The sequence below is a fragment of the Camelus ferus genome, chromosome 6 (genome assembly GCF_009834535.1).
Source record: "Camelus ferus isolate YT-003-E chromosome 6, BCGSAC_Cfer_1.0, whole genome shotgun sequence".
NCBI classification, from domain to species: Eukaryota; Metazoa; Chordata; class Mammalia; order Artiodactyla; family Camelidae; genus Camelus; species Camelus ferus.
This window is the reverse complement of record NC_045701.1, coordinates 30710301-30727288: the sequence shown is the minus strand read 5'-3', so window position 1 is coordinate 30727288 and position 16988 is coordinate 30710301. Positions and strand designations below refer to the sequence as shown.

The 16988-nt window shown below is 39.0% G+C and overlaps 1 protein-coding gene across 4 annotated transcripts in view; it reads right to left on the bottom strand.

The window, feature by feature from the left end:
• The window catches only part of RPGRIP1 (RPGR interacting protein 1), a 72701-nt gene that overhangs the window by 11681 nt on the left and 44032 nt on the right, over positions 1-16988 (bottom strand). For all 4 annotated transcript variants that reach the window (XM_032481647.1, XM_032481649.1, XM_032481650.1 and 1 more), the window contains one exon: positions 6259-6356. In XM_032481647.1, the coding sequence (XP_032337538.1) occupies positions 6259-6356 (98 nt within the window). The remainder of the gene's footprint in view (positions 1-6258; positions 6357-16988) is intronic.

The window sequence follows — 16988 nt, the reverse complement described above, 5'->3', positions numbered from 1 at the left end:
AAAGTCATTCTATGGAGCCACCATCACCCTGATACCAAAAAGAGACAAAGACACTACAAAGAAAGAAAATTTCAGCCAATATCTTTGATGAATATAGTTGCAAAAATCCTCAACAAAATATTAGAAAACCAAATCCAAAAATATATAAAAAGGATCATACACCATGATCAAATTGGATTCATTCCAGGGTCTCATGGATGGTTCAATATATACAAATCAATCAATGTGACATATGACAACAAAAGAAAAGACAAAAACCACATGATCATCTCAATAGACACAGAAAATGCATCTGATAAAATTCAACATCCATTTATGATAAAAACTTCTATTGAAGTGGGTATAGAGGGCACATATCTTAACACAATAAAAGCCACTTACAAAAAACCCACAGCCAACATAATACTCCATGGTGAAAAGCTGAAAGCCTTCCCACTCAATTCAGGAACAAGACCAGGATGCCCACTATTACCATTTCTATTCAATATAGTATTGGATGTCCTAGTCACAAGCAATTAGACAAGAAAAAGAAATAAAACGTATCCATATTTGAAGGAAGGAGGTAAAACTGCCACTCTTTGCAGATAACATGATATTCTACATAGAGAACCGTAAAGTCTCACAAAAACAGTTAGAACTAATAGATGAATTCAGCAAGGTAGAAGGATACAAGATTAATATACAGAAATCTGTTGCATTTCTTTACACTAACAGTGAAGTACCAGAAGGAGAAAGTTAAAAAAAAATCCTGTTTAAAATCATGTAAAAAAAAAAAAAACTAGGAATAAAGTTAATCAAGGAGGTTAAAGACCTATATGCTGAAAACTATAGAGCATGACAAAGGAAACTGAAGATTCAGAGAAATAAAAAAATAGACCATGATCATGACTGGAAGATTTAATATAGTTACAATGGCCATAGTATTCAAAGAAATCTAGATTTAATACAACCTCTATCAAAAGACCCACGGCATTTTTCACAGAAATAGAACAAATCATCCTGAAATTTATATGGAAGCACAAAAGATCCAGATTTGCCAAAGCAGTCCTGAGGAAGAAGAACAAAGCTGGAGGCATAATTTTATATACTACAAAGCTACATTAATCAAAACAGCATGGTATTGGCACAAAAACAGACATATAGACCAGCAGAACAGAACATAGAGCCCAGGAATAAACCCATACACCTATGGTCAATTAATCTATGATAAAATAGGCAAGAATACACAATGGAGAAAAGACAGTCTCTTCAGCAAGTAGTGTTGGGAAAACTGGACAGCTACATGTAAATCAATAAAATTAGAACAGTCTCACAAAGCATATACAAAAATAAACTCAAAATGATTTAAAACCTAAATTTAAGATATGATGTCATAAAACTCCTAGAAGAGAATATAGGAAAAAACATTCTCAGACATAAATTGTAGTAATATTTTCTTAGATCGGTCTCCCAAGGCAAAATAAATTAAAGCAAAAATAAACAAATGGGATCTAATTAAACTCAAAAACTTTGCACAGCAAAGGAAACCACTGACAAAATGAAAAGCAAATCTACTCAATGGAAGAAAATATTTGCGAATGATAAGACCGATAAGGGGTTAATATGCAACATATATAAACAGCTTATACAACTCAATATCAAAAAAGCAAACAACCCAATCAAAAATGGGCAGAAGACCTGAATAGACATTTTTCCAAAGAGGAAATGCAGATGGCCAACAGGCACATGAAAAGCTGCTCAACATCAGTAATCATTAGAGAAATGCAAATCAAAACAATGAGATATCACCTCACACCTTTCAGAATGGCTATCATCAAAAAGAACACAAATAACAAATGTTGGCAAGGATGTGAAGAAAAGGGAATGCTTGTACACTGTTGATGGGAATGTAAGTTGGTGCAGCCACTGAAGAGAACAGTTTGGAGGTTTCTCAAAAAAACTAAAAATGTAACTACCATATAACTGAACAATTTCACTCCTGGGTATATATCTGAAAAAACAAAAATGTTAATTCAAAAAGGTACATGCACCTCAATGTTCACAGCAGCACTATTTACAATTGCCAAGATATGGAAGCAACCTAAGTGTCCATCAACAATGAATGGATAAAGATGTGGTAAGTATATGCATATATATACACACACAAAAGAATACTACTCAGCCATTAACAAAGAATGAAATTTTGCCATCTGCAACAACATGGGATGGACTTGGATGGTATTATGCTTAGTGAAATAAGTCAGATAGAGAAAGACAAATACTGTATGATATCACTTATATGTAGGATCTTAAATATACAACAAACTAGTGAATATAACAAAAAAGAAGCAAACTCACAGATACAGAGTACAAACTAGTGGTTACCAGTGGGTAGTGGGAAAGGGAAGGAGCAAGATAGGGGTAGAAAATTAAGATCTGTCTACAAGCTACTATGTGTAAAATAAGCTCCAGGGATATATTGTACAAAACAGGGAATATGGCCATTTTAAATAATAACTATAAATGGAATATAACCTTTAGAAATTGTGAATCAGTATATTGTGCATATGAAACATATAATATTGTACATCAACTATACTTCAATGAAAAAGGAAAAACTTAAAAAAAATAAAAATGCACTTTTTGGAATAACAGACCAAAAAATGTTTTGAAGAAACGGAGGAAGTTGATGAAGAGTACATGGTACCTCTCTGCATCTTTTTGCACCTGCTTACAAATCAATAAATACTTCAAAATAAAAAGTTAAAAAAACAGTAATATATACTGCTCAGTTACAGTTTAATGCCATCTATCTGAAAGCAAAAAAGACAAATACAAAACAGTATGAATGTTAAAGAAAAGTTCTTTTTTTCTTAAGATTTGAAAATATAGGGGGAGGGTATAAAAAAAAAGATTTGAAAAGATAAACCCTAGAATTCACGACAATGGTTTTCTTGGGGTGGGGGGAAGAGGCAGCAGGGACTATCGGTAAGCCTTAGAGATGTAGCTTTATCTATAATATTCTCATTGCCAAAAGAAAAACGTATTCTTGCCTTAGTTGCAACTCATCCTGGGACAAATAATCAGAAATCTGTATTTATGCAGGCTATTTCAAGTTTATTCTGATAACAAAGGTGAATAGGAGGTTGAGTTAGATTAACATTTGAGCCAGGAACACGTGGAGGCTTTATTCATTCCTGTTAGATTGAACCATCTGAAACTGACAATAGTCCACTATTTTTTATTCATAAAAATGACAGTTTCATATGGTTTGTTATGAACTGAATGTTTTTGTCCCCCTTAGAATTTATACGTTGAAATTCAAATCTCAACATTTGGAGGTGGGGGCCTTTGGGAAGTGATTAGGTCATGAGGGTGGAGCCCTCATGAAAGAGATTAGTGCCCTTGTAAGAGGTCAGAGGGTTAGCTTCCTCTCTTTCTGCCACAAAGGACACAATGAGAAGTTGGCAGTCTACGGTCTGGAAAAGGGCCCTCACCAGAATCTGACCATGCTGACACTCTCTCATCTCGGCCTTGAGAACTTTGAGAAGTAAATTTCTGTTGTTTATAAGCCACCAAACCTATGGTACTTTGTTATAGAAGCCTGAATTGACTGAGACATGGTTCAGTCTAATATTTTGAGGGGTTCAGAATCCTTTACATGAGCTGTTTCCATTATATAATTTTATTGGGACTGAACAGCAAAATATATATAAAATTAGTAATATTAACCATATTTACAACTGAAATATATATTAACTCATTTGAACTTGCCAGCTGAACCCCTATGAGCAATTAGTTATGCAGCATTAGTGCCAGATAGACAGTTCTCTTTGGCTTATTCAGGTGTGCTAGCTAATCTGTCTCAGGGGCAGAGTTGCTAAAACTAATTAGCATACATAACAATTCAGAATATCATCTACCCCTGAAATTAAGAGCCCAAGAAAAGAGAATAAACTTTGAGGTTCTTGATACTAAACAACAGTAACCTGAAGCCACAGAACACATGGAAATGATTGCTCCCTTCTCATCAGGAGCTGTTAAGAAGGGGAGGGGAAAGTTTTATATGGTTCACTCAGAGTGGGAGATTAGTTCCTGAGACCAGGAATGGATGGAGCTTCATCTGGGGGAAACCATGGGGTTTGAGTTGAGATCTTTTCCTAGGTATTTTTAGAAGGAAGATAAGTACAGAGGGCCTTTAGAAACCTTGTGCTGATTACAGACAGAGCCTCCTGGGGAGCAGTCCTACACACACCCCGTGAACACAGGAAGTGTCCTAATTCTGGACTCACAGAGAGGGAGTTAAGGATGTACTGTGATTGCTTCACTTTTTTAGCAGTACAAGGGAGAAGACATTTTGGACGGGTCTTCCTTAAGTTGTACTGTTCGACCTATTCAATTGACCTGGCAGGTAGAAGGGAATGACACCCCTTTGCCTTGATCCCCTCCCCTTAGGACCTAGTCCTCCCTTGTAGGGGCCACTACAAGATCATAGAAGCTTGCCCTTGAGAACTAGACTATTTCAGAGAGGACAGACTATTGCCACCATCAACATCATCATCACTACCATTTAGTGCTGAATTTGTCTCTGGCACTTTGTTAAGCCCCTCTCACACATGACCTTATTTAAATCTTGCCACATTGCTATGAGGTGGGCATAATTAATACTACCACTTTACAGATGAGGAAACAAAGTCTAATAGAGGTTAAATAACTCCCCCAAAGCTGCACAGATATTAACAGCAGAGCCAGGATCTAAACACTTCTGTCTGAACCACATTTCCTTGCTTTTAAACACCACACTCTCCTGCCGCCTCCATCACCCTGGCTGGCTCCAGGCAGAAAAGGGACAGAGCTTAAGTACTGTGTCTGGAACGTCAACCCTTTCCATCTTTTCACGCCCAGCTATTCTGAAGTACAAAAATGATTATGTGTCTGTGTGGTAGCTTTAATTTGATAATTATGTAATTTTTCACTAACTGGGCTTAGTTTTCATATCTAGTTTATCAAGTAGCATTTTAGGGGTACGCAAACGTTTTCTAACAGGAGATCTTACTTAAGAGCCTTTAAATTTAGAGTAATATTTTTAATGTCATCTATCTGACATGTAGTTCTAAAACCTGCTGACCAGCTGGCTGCTTTTTGGGTTCATCTGAGATGCACGGTTTAGAAATCTTGACTCAAGTTCTAGCTCCTTCACTAAGTATCTCTATAATCTTGGACACATCACTTCACCTTGATGATGTCTAAGGTGTTACTGTCTAGTTCTAATAGTCTATGGAACTCTTCTTACAAACATTTCTCAAGATATTAATTATATAATGTCTATAAAAGATATGACAGATAAAAGTTCGGAAGATAACCTTAACTATTTGCTATATTAGCTGCCTGAGTCTACTGACTTTGATTTGTTTCTCCCTGCTCCAGTATCCTTTATTTTCCTGCAAGTCCTCAGTCCAAGTTATGACTTTCAAGGAAGAGTTTCCTGATTTCTATAAAAGCAACAATAATTTCCCTTTTCTGAATTCTTACAAACTTGAGCATTTGTATTACATAATCGACTCATCTGATTCTAGGTCACCCTATACTTTAATTGTTTCTAATGAAGTTCACAATCCTGAATTAGATTTTAATCTTCATTCACCCATTCAACAAATTTATTCAGTGCCTGCAAATGTACCAGGGAGCATTCCACCAGTTTGAAAGAGTGATTATTTTCTACCTCATTTATAACTCCACAAGATTCCAATGCAATGATTGTGACTCTATCGGTGGATATTTATTTATGTATTTGTGTGTGTCCTCAATTAATTCCAAAAGAAAACCAAGGCCCAAATGTTTAATAAACAATTGTAATTACAGGTTTTAAAGGTTTGGTAAAAACTTTCAGAAATTGAATGATCTCTCTAAGACCTCCCACAAACAATCCTTTCCTCTCTTCCAGCCTCTACCTCTTGATGTAAATCTGGTCTCTTTTGGTAGACCTGAAGAAAGGGGCATCACTCAGGCTGGGGCGAATCACAGAGCACAATGAAGGGATCCCAATAGGACAGAGAAGTGTTGAAGTAAGTCCTCATTTACAGCAAATCAAGAACATGATCCTTTCCTCTGTCTCTATCAACAGATTTCCATTCACTCATGATGTAAATTTAACTAAATAACTTGAATTTCCCATCTGGTTCATTAAAACTGGATTTGAACTTCACACACATGGTCATTTAGCCCATTGTCATTACTTACAATCTTGGCGCACACTCTGTGATTACCCCAAGTACTTACTGCCTTAGGGTGTTTCTGAGATACAGGTGTTATTATTTCATCACTGTCTGTTGTTTGTGCTTCACTGACTTCAGAAGTTTGTTCACAGGATTCTTTACCTGCGAGAGAAGAGACTAGAGTTATAGAATTGTTTCAGTGCACCCTGTCTAGCACAGGAAAGACCCAGTACCTACATCTTCAATTCACTGTTTGGTCACCAGTTCTAAGTACTTAGATTTTGGCTGCATTTACTAAGAATCAAACCCTCTTTTTCAAAGATTCACTTACTCAGAAGCTTGCCAAACCCACAGGGTTCACTTCTGAAAAAAAGGAAAGGGAAGGAAGGAAGGCAGGAAGGAAAGAAGCAAGGGAGGGAGGAAGAGAAAGAGGGAGGGAGATAGAAAGGAAATTTGTCCATTTTAAGGGACTGGAGAAAATGACTAAGCCAAGGAATAGCAGCGCAGTCAGGGTGTAGCAGATGATATTTAACAAAGACAGCCTCAAACAGTATCTTGCACACCACATGTTGGCTTTCTTGCAATACGATCTTGACACTTCTAATACATTTTATTGGACATTTGAATGTCCTTTTCACAGAATGCCTTTCAAATCTTTTGCTCATTTTTATATTGGGTTGATTTTTTTAATTGAAGTATAGTTGATTTATAATATTGTGTTAGTCTCAGGTGTACAGCACAGTGATTCAGTGTTATTGCAGGTTATATTCCATTATAGGTTATAACAAGATAATGAGTGCAGTTCCTTGTCCTATACAGTACAGTCTTGTTGCTACCTTTTTCTTATTGATTTGTAGGAATTCTATATAATTTATGAATTTAAGCCTTTTGATGGTTACATGTGTTAGAAATATCTTTTCCACTCTGTAGCTTGCCTATCTAATCTCTTGTTGAACAGAAATTCTTACTTTTAAGATAATCAACTTTATCAATATTTTTCATTATGATTGGTGCATTTTGTTTTTTAATTCAAGAAATTCTTCCTTACTCTGAATGATGGATAATGCTGTTATGAGTGTTTGCATAGAAGTCTTTGTGTAGACAAATATTTTCATTTCTCTTGGGAAGATACTTAAGACTAGAGTGGCTGAGTTGTAAACTACATGCTTAATTTTGTAAGAAACAGCCAAATATTTTTCAAAGAGGTTGTACTGTTTCACATTCCCACCCATAATGCACAAAGTTCCTCTTTTTTCCACGTACTCACTAACACTTGGTACAGTCAACCTCTGGAATACATCAATTCTTGTTGGTATGTACTAGTATCTCATGGTATTTTTTTTCCACTTTCCTAATGATTGATGATGTTGAGCATCTTTCATGCTTATTAGCCATTCATGTATCTTCTTTAGTGAATGTCTATTCAGATTTGTTGACCATTTAAAATTGGGATGTCTTATTATTGAATTGTAAGAGTTCTTTATAGATTATGAATGCAAGTCCTTTATCAGCAATGTGACTTACAAATACTTTCTCATAGTCTATAGCTTATCCTCTTTATTCTCCATTCATCTTTTGATGGACTTTTAGGTTGCTTCCATGTCTTGGCTATTATAAATAGTGCTGCTATAAACACTGGGGTGCGTGTATCTTTTTGAATTAGAATTTTCTCTGGATGTGTGCCCAGGAATGGGATTGCTGGATAATACGGCAACTCTGTTTTCAGTTTTTAAAGCAACCTCCATACTGTTTTCCATAGCAGCTCCACCAATTTACATTCCCATCAACAGTGTAGGAGGGTTCCCTTTTCCACACCCTTTCCAGCATTTGTTATTTGTAGACTTTTTAATGATGGCCATTCTGACCAGTGTGAGGTGGTACCTGATCATAGTTTTGATTTGCATTTCTCTGATAATTAGTGATGTTGAGCATCTTTCCATGTGCCTGCCAATCTGTATGTATTCTTTGGGAAAATGTCTATTTAGGTCTTCTGCCCATTTTTGGATTGGGTTGTTTGGTTTTTTGTTATTGAGTTGTGTGAGTTGCCTGTATATTTTGGAAATTAAGCCCTTGTCAGTCATATTGTTCGCAAATATTTTCTCCCAGTCCACAGGTTGTCTTTTTGTCTTCTTTATGGTTTCCTTTGCTGTGCAAATGCAGTTTTTAAAAAATGTTTCTGGCTTGCTTTGGTATCAAGATAACAGCTTTATAATTGAGTAAGTTAGGACATGTCTCTTGCTCTACTATTTTCTGAAAGAAACTGCAGCAGTATTACTTCTTCCTTAAATTTCGATAGAATTCTTCAATGGAGCTATCAAGGCCTAAACTTTTAGGTGTGGTAAGATTTTATATTACTAATTCATTGTCTTCACTTTTTATAGGTCAATACTTATCTATTTTCTTCTTGAGTCAGTTTTGGTAATTTGTATCTTTCTAGGAATTTATCTTTTCCATCTAAGTTGCATAAGTTGTTCGTAATAATCTTTTATAATCCTTTTACTTGTAGGCTCTGTAGTGACCCTACATTCATTCCTGATTTGCTAACTCGTGTCTTCATTCTTTTTCTCTTAATCAGCATGCCAGTTATCAATTTATTGATTCTCATATCCAAATAGAAACTTCATTGCCTGCTTTGAAATAATGGAGTTGGACCTTGTAAATATTTCCTCTTTGTCAGCTGGCACCATATTAAGTTCTGTTGGTAGAGAGCATTGGAGCATCATTGAAGGGGAAAAAAGGGTTCTCTCCCTAGTTCCAGTGTGCAAATTTGGGCAGGCTACTGCAGTAGATGTGCACTCTACCGACCAGGCTCCTGCAGTTTAGGGCCTGGCTCCAGCAGCATACATGGTTTCCTGCAGAACACAGTTTGAGTAGCACATGGCTTCTGCAACATCCAATTCCAGTAGCCCTCGGTGGCCAGTAGTACATGGTACCTCCCTATGAACAGTTCCCCTGGTACCCCTTAGAGTTTGCAGTGAAATGCTACTAGTTTGGCATTTCTCTGTGAATAGTTTACCCCCAACATTCCAGAGGGCAACTTCACAATTCTAATGTGTAGCCACGGCAAACTTCTGTGTCATCCAATAAAACATGACTTCACTCTCTCCAATGAGGTCTGGATTTCAGCCCTGAAAAGATCCTTATCTTCTCTGAGTGCTCCATCTCAGTTCTAGGGATTAGCGGATGCTTTTAAAATCTGTCACTCCTGTATTCTTTAGTTTGTTTTTTTTTTTTTTTTCCTTACCAATCAATCTTCATTCTCCAGGCTGAATCCCCTGTTATAGTTAATGACTTTTATATTACATTTTTCCTGTTTAAATTACTATGTAGTTTCTGTCTCATGGTTGGATCTTAATAGGTATAGTCATTCTACACAAAGGCATATCAAGTTTGTTGACCTTTTCGAACAATCAACTTTGGATCCATTGATTTTTTTTCCTATTCACTTTATGCTTTCTATTTCACTGTTTTCTGCTCTGCTCTTTAATATTTCCTTCTTTGGGTTTGAGTTTATTTTTTCCCCTAGCTTCTTAAAGTAGAAGTTTAAGTTATTAACTTTAGCTCTTTATTCTAATTTTAAGCATTTAAACCTATAAAACTTTCCTTATAAGCACTGCTTTAGCTGCATCCCATAAATTGTATGTATTGTGTTTTCATTTTCATTCAGTTCAATGTGTTTTTTATTTTTAAATTTTCCTTAGGAGTTTTTCTTTGATGCAAGGGTTATTTAGAAGTGTGCTGCTCAATTACCAAATATTTCTTTATTTCCTACATTATGGGTCCTGTCACAAATTACCATAAACTTGGTGGCATAAGAAAAACAGGAATTTATGAGCTACTTTTGGCCTGGAGCCAGTGAAAACATCTATATTGTCACCCAGAGATACAGGACACTAATTCTATAATCCTAAAGTCCTTGCAGGGCCATTTCCACACATGGTCCTACAGACATTAGGAAAACCACACTGGTAAAGAAGTTGATGCTGGGCTGGATAAGGGACAACCTTACAAAGATATTTAATTCTGACTTTTGTCTCAGCTGCAAAGAATTCAACCACAAAGGGACATGCACTTTTGCAGAGCTCAACTCCAGATATTGGCCTGAATTGCAGGATGCTGTTCCAGATATCCTAGTCCAAGCACAAAATAATCCTGTTCATTATCAGTGGTTCTGATGAGCTGAGAGTCCCCTCAGGGGCACTTATCCATGATATATGTAGCAACTGGAAGAAGCAGAAGCCAATGCCCATCCTCTTGGGTGATTGGGAGATGAGAAAAATGTTACCCAAGAGCACTTTACTGATCGCCAGGTGGCCCAGGGCCTTGAGAGAGCTCTGGCTCTTGGTTGAAAAGCCCCTCTTCATAGCGATGCACAGCAATGGAGGAGTTCTTAGAATTGAACAGGAAGGCACATTTCTTCAAATGCTATGAAGATAAGGATCAACTGCTGTGAGCTTTTGATCTAGTGAGGAGCAACGCACCCTTGTTCCACATGGGCTTGGTTCCTGCTGTGTGCTGGATCTTCTGCACTTGTCTGAAACTGAGATGGAGCACAGAGAAGACCTGTTCCTGACTTGCCAAACCACCACATCCCTGTTCCTGTGTTTCCTCTACAACCAGTTCATGCAGGTGCCTGGCAGTAACTCTAAGCTCCAGTAAAGGCTCTGTGACTCCTAGCTGCTGAGGTCAAGTGGATGCAGATATCTGTGTTTGAGGGAGGGAGAAGACCTGGGTCAAGGGAGTCTGATCTTTGTCCCTTCCTAGATGGGGAGTATTCTCCAGAAGGGAACAGACTGTGAAGGCTGCTTCTTCATCCACCTCAGTATCCAGCAGTTTCTTGTCATCATGGTCTACATTCTGGTGAATGAAAAGACAGGGATAGACTCAGGTGGGACACTGGGGATGTGCAGAAGCTGCTTTCCAAGGAATAAAGACTAAAGCTACTCCAAACTGACCCAAGCGAGGTACTTATTCAGCCTCTCTAAAGAGAAGACAGTCAGGAGGCCACAGACAATGTTTTGCTGCCAAACATCAATGGAGGTCAAGTGGGACTTACTGATGTACAAAGCACAGCCTGATAAGAATAAACCCTTCTCCTCAGTGATGGACAAGAAGGTGGATTTGCACCATCTTTACAAATCTCAGGAGGAGCAGCTTGTGAACTATACAAAGCCCTATCTCAAGGAAATGTCCCTTTATTTGGAAACTAAAATAGACATCATGAACTCATTGTTCTGCCTCAAGCATTGTCAAAACTTGTAGAAAATTTTGCTGCAGTTAGAAAAGGGGATATTCCTGGAGAGAGATACTGCATCAGAATTAGATGCTCAAATTGAAAGGTTCCAGAACGTCAACAATTGCTTCCTTTCTGGATGGATCTTTGTTCCATGTTTGACTTAAACAAGATTCTAATATTTCTGGAATCAGAGCTTTCTTAGTACATCATTGGTGAGGATTCTTTGTGAGAAATTAGGCTGTATTACTGTAAGTTCCAGAAAGTGACCCTCAAAAATATTTCCCAAGTTGATCCTTATTGGAACTTCTGCCTCACTTTTGGTGGCTACAACACTCCAATGTATTTGGCCTGTCAAGGAAATGACCAAAATGATATGCTTTCCCCACTGTGTGAGGTCTTGAGACCCAAAATGTAGTCTGCACAATCTCATGTTGGTTGGTCAGAATAAGAGAATAAGAATCTCTTATTCTACTACCATTCATCAATGGGACGATCTCTCCTCCATTGAAATCAGCCAGTCTCCGGCATTCATGAACCTCATAGCAAATGAGCTCCTGCATGAGGGTGTCAAGTTGCTGTATGTGACTTTGAGACACTTAAAGTGCTTCCTGTAGAGGCTGACATTGGAAAACTGTCATGTTACAGTACCCTATTGCAAGGAACACTCTTCTGCCTTGATCATCAACTAGAGGCTGAAATACTTTTTCTTGGCAAAGAATGTCCTCAGGGATGGCAGGGTGAGACTTGTGTGTGAGAGCTGGAGTTACCTCAGTGTAACCTACAGACCCTGGTGCTATGGTGCTGCAACAAAATCAGTGATGGCTGCAATCACCTCTCAAAGCTTCTCCAACAAAAATCAAGCCTAACATACTCTGATCTGGGGCTGAAACAGAGGAATTACTGGACTGAAGTTTCTGTGTGAGGCTTTGAGGAAACCACTGTGGGAGATCAGGTAAGAAGGCAGAGTAGAAAGACCCTGAGATCACCTCCTCTCACAAACACACCAAAATCACAACTATTTGAAGAACAACCATCAATGAAAAAGACCAGAACCTACCAGAAAAGATCTTCTACAACTAAAGACATAAAGAAGGAACCACAACAAGATGGAAAGGGGTGGGTAGGCTCGCAATATAGCCAAGTCTCATACCCCTAGGTGGACAACCCACGAACCGGAGAATAATTACAACTGCAGAAGTTCTCCCAGAAGAGTGAGAGGTCTGAGGCCCACACTGGGCTCCCCAGCCTGGGGTCCTGGACTGGGAAGGCGAGCCCCTAGATCATTTGGCTTTGAAGGCCAGCAGGGCTTACTTTCTGAGTCGCAGAGGGCTAGGCGAAATAGAAACTTCTCTCTTAAAGGGGACACACAAAACCTCACAAGCTCCAGGACCCAGGGCATAAACAGTAAATTGATAGGAACTTGGATTAGTCCCACCTGCTGATCTTGGAGGGTCTCCTGGAGAGACGGTGGGCAGCCGCAGCTCACCCTGGGGATGTAGACACTGGTGGAAGCCACACTGGGAGCTCCTTCTACCACGCAGACACTGGTGCTAGAAAGAGCTATTGTAGAATCCTCATTCTGGATTATTAGCCCCAGCCCTGCTCGGGCCCAGTAGCATGCAGGCACTAGTACTGAGACACCTCAAGCCGGGCAACCAGACTCACCCATCAGCAGGCAGGCTGCCTTAGGACTCCCTGAGTCCAGAGCCACCTCTGGACATGGCCCTGCCCACCAGAGGGACTAGGACCAAACTCTAGCCACCAGTGCGCAGGCACTAGTGCTAGAATCCCCTGGGCCCTGGCCCTGCCTTCCAGAGAGTCTGCTCTAGCCTCTGGACAGGACTCATCCACCAGGGTGACAATACCAGACACAAGAAAACCACAATACCATGATGGCCTGCAAACCTAGCCTGTCCACCAGAAGGCCAAATCCTGCCCTGGGACCAGCTGGATCCCAGCTGTGCCCACCAGCATGCCAACACAAGCTTTGGGACACCTTGGACCCCATACCTAACTATGTCAGAAACTGGCCCCCTTTCCAGCAATCTGACACCAGCTCTGGGAGCCATGGGCCCTGCAACCAGACTCTAGGACATGGCTCTTCCTGCCAGTAGGCAGGCAGTAACCCCAGGACTTGCTTCACCCACCATTAGGCAGGAAATTAACCCCAGACTCTAACTCCACGAACAGCAAGCCAGCACTAGCCCTGGGACCTCCTGGGGTTACACAGTCAGCTGCTTTGTGACCTGGTCCTGCCAACCAACAGCCAGAAGCTGCCACACAAGGCAGGGCCTGGCAACCAACCAGACAAAGTCTACCCGACCAGTAGTCAGGCCTGCCACAACAACAGGACCCATGCAGCCCTCACAGTGGGAAACCCTAGAGCATACGGCTTCAGTGATGAAAGGGGAGGGCACTGCTGGGATGTACAGGACATCTCCTACAAAAGGCTACTTCACCAGGTTGGGAAATGTAACCAACCTTCCAGATACATGAAAATCAAACAACTCAGGAAAAATAAGGCAACAAAGGAACATGTTCCATATAAAGGAACAAGATAAAATCCCAGAACTAAGAGAAGTGGAGAAAGGAAATCTATCTAAGAAAGAGTTCAGGGAAGTGGTCATAAAGATGATCAAAGAACTCAGGACAAGGATGAATGCACAGAGTGAGAAGTTAGAGGCTTTTAACAACGAGTTACCAAATATAAAGAACAACCAGGGGGACGGGGTATGGCTCAGTGGTGGAGCACATGCTTTAGCATGCAAGAGGTCCTGAGTTCAATCCCCAGTACCTCCATTAACAAAAAACAAAAACAAACAAACAAACAAACAAAACAAAACAAAAAAAAAAACAAGAACAACCAGAGATGAAGAATAACTAAAATGAAACTAAAATGAAAAATAAACTAGAAGGGATCAATAGGAGACTAAATGATACAAACTAATGAATCAGTGAGCTGGAAAACAGTAGTGGAAATCACTGATGCTGAACAGAAAAAAGAAAAAAAATTGAAAAGAAATGAGGAAAATGTTAAGAGATCTCTGGGACACTATCAAGTGCATCAAGCACACTAATGTTTACATTACAGGGGTCCCAGCAGGAGAAGAAAGAGGGAAAGGCACTGGGAACACATGTGAGGAAATCATAGCTGAAAACTTCCCCAGCCTGGGAAAGGAAACAGCCATCCAAGTCCAGGAAGCACAGAGAGTCCCACACAGGATGAACCCAAAGAGGAACGCACCAAGACACACTGTAATTAAAGTGACAAAAATTAAAGATAGAGAATATTAAAAGCAGCAAAGGAAAAGTAACAAATAACATACAAAGGAACACCCAAAAGGCTATCAGCTGATTTTTCAGCAGAAACTCTGCAGGCCAGAAGAAGTGGCACAACATATTTGAAGTGATAAAAGGGGAAAACCTACAACCGAGAATATTCTACCCAGCAAGACTCTATTCAGATTTAATGAAGAGATCAAAAGCTTTACAGGCAAGTGAAAGCTAAGAGTTCAGTACCACCAAACCAGCTTTACAAATGTTAAACTTCTCTAAGTGAAAAAGTAAAGTTCCCTTACTATATAGCACAGGGAACTATATTTAATATCTTGTAATAACCTATATTTGAAAATAATCTGAATATATATATATTTAAATGAATTACTTTGCTGTACACCTGAAACTAACACAATATTGTAAACCAACTATATTTCAGTTAAAAAACTCAAAAAGATATCACCTTACGCCTTCAGAACGGCTACCATCAAAAAGAACACAAATAACAAATTTTGGTGAGGATTTGGAGATCCTCCTATACCGCTGGTGGGAATGTAAATTGGTGCAGCCACTGTGGAAAACAGTACAGAGGTTCCTCATAAAACTAAAAATAGAACTACCATATGACCCGCAATTCCACTCCTGGGTATTTAGCCAAACAAAAACAAAAACAAAAACACTAATTCAAAAAGATACATGCACCCCAATATTCATAGTAGCATTATTTACAATAGCCGAGATACAGAAGCAACCTAAGTGCCCATTAGTAGAAAAATGCATAAAGAAAAGGTGTTACATATACACAACAGAATACTACTCATATATACACAACTCAGACTCAGAAAAAGAATGGATTTTGCCATTTGCAACAACATGGCTGGACTTGGCGTGTATTATGCTAAGTGAAATAAGCCAGACAGAGAAAGACACATACTATATGATATCACTTATATGTGGAATCTAAAAATAAAACAAAGTAGTGATTATAACAAAACAACAAACAGACCCACAGATTTAGGGGACAAACTAGTGGTTGCCAGTGAGGAGACGGAAGCAGGGAGGGGATTAAGAGTCACAAACTACTATGTATAAAATAAATTACAAGGATATATTAAACGTCACAGGGAATATAGCCCATATTTTATAACTATAAATGGAGTATAACTTTTCAAAATTGTAAATCACTATGTTGTACACCTGAAACTTATGTAATACTGTACATCAACTATTCCATAATGATGATGATGATGATGATGATGATGATGATGATGATGATGATGATGATGATGATGATGATGATGAGACTATTGTGTAACCTGAGATGTCTCTGGTTGTGGGGATGCACCATCACTTCTTTCAATTGTATAGACCTCTTGTCTACCTCTTCAGCAACCAGAACCTGATCACTCTGGACCTGGGCCAGAATTCCTTGGGGGAATAGTGGAGTGTTCAAAATTGCCCACTCTGGACACTCAGGTTAAAGATAGATGAATTTGATGCTTAAATCAAAGAGCTGACAAAAGAAACTGAAGGAAGCAACCCTCAACTGACTATTGAGAGTGATGGCCGAGATCCCAGGAAATAACACCTTCTTTTCAATACTTCTTTTTCTGAATGTATATCACTTTAAATAATGCCTCTGTCCCCTTTCTTTCTCTTCTCCTTCATTTAATTAAATGTAGATTAGACCACCTCATTTTACCCTTTATGTCTCTGTTTTCTTTTCTGTAGAACCATTCACTCTACAGTAAAGTAACACATCTTCAAGGTACTTCTTTTGAGTGCTCTCAGTGATGTTAGTTGCTGGGCCTGATGTTCTTTTAGCCTTGTTTGTGCCTCTGGCTTACATAAAACGTGGGCAAGTCACTTAACATTGTTATGGATGAAATGTCTACATTCCAAGTATTTTAAGTGAAATAAAGGTGAAAGCATTCATGAAAGAAAAAAAAAAAAAAAGAACCGGAAATTCATTCTCTCACAGGTCTGGAGGCTAGGTGTGCAAAATCACGTCTGTACTCACTCCAGAGGCTCTAGAAGACAATCTGCCTTTTCCTTTTTGAACTTGTCTTTTCCAGCTTCTGGTGGCTCCAGGGATTCCTCAGCTTGTGGCCACATCACTTCAGTCTCTTCACGGTCATTGTTGCTTCGTCCTCTTCTGCATATGTCTCTCTGTGTGCCCCTTATCAGTATACTTTCATCGCATTTAGAGTCCACTCAGATAATCCAGGATAACCTCCTCATCTCAAGGTCTTTAATTACAACTGCAAAGACTTTTTTTTCAA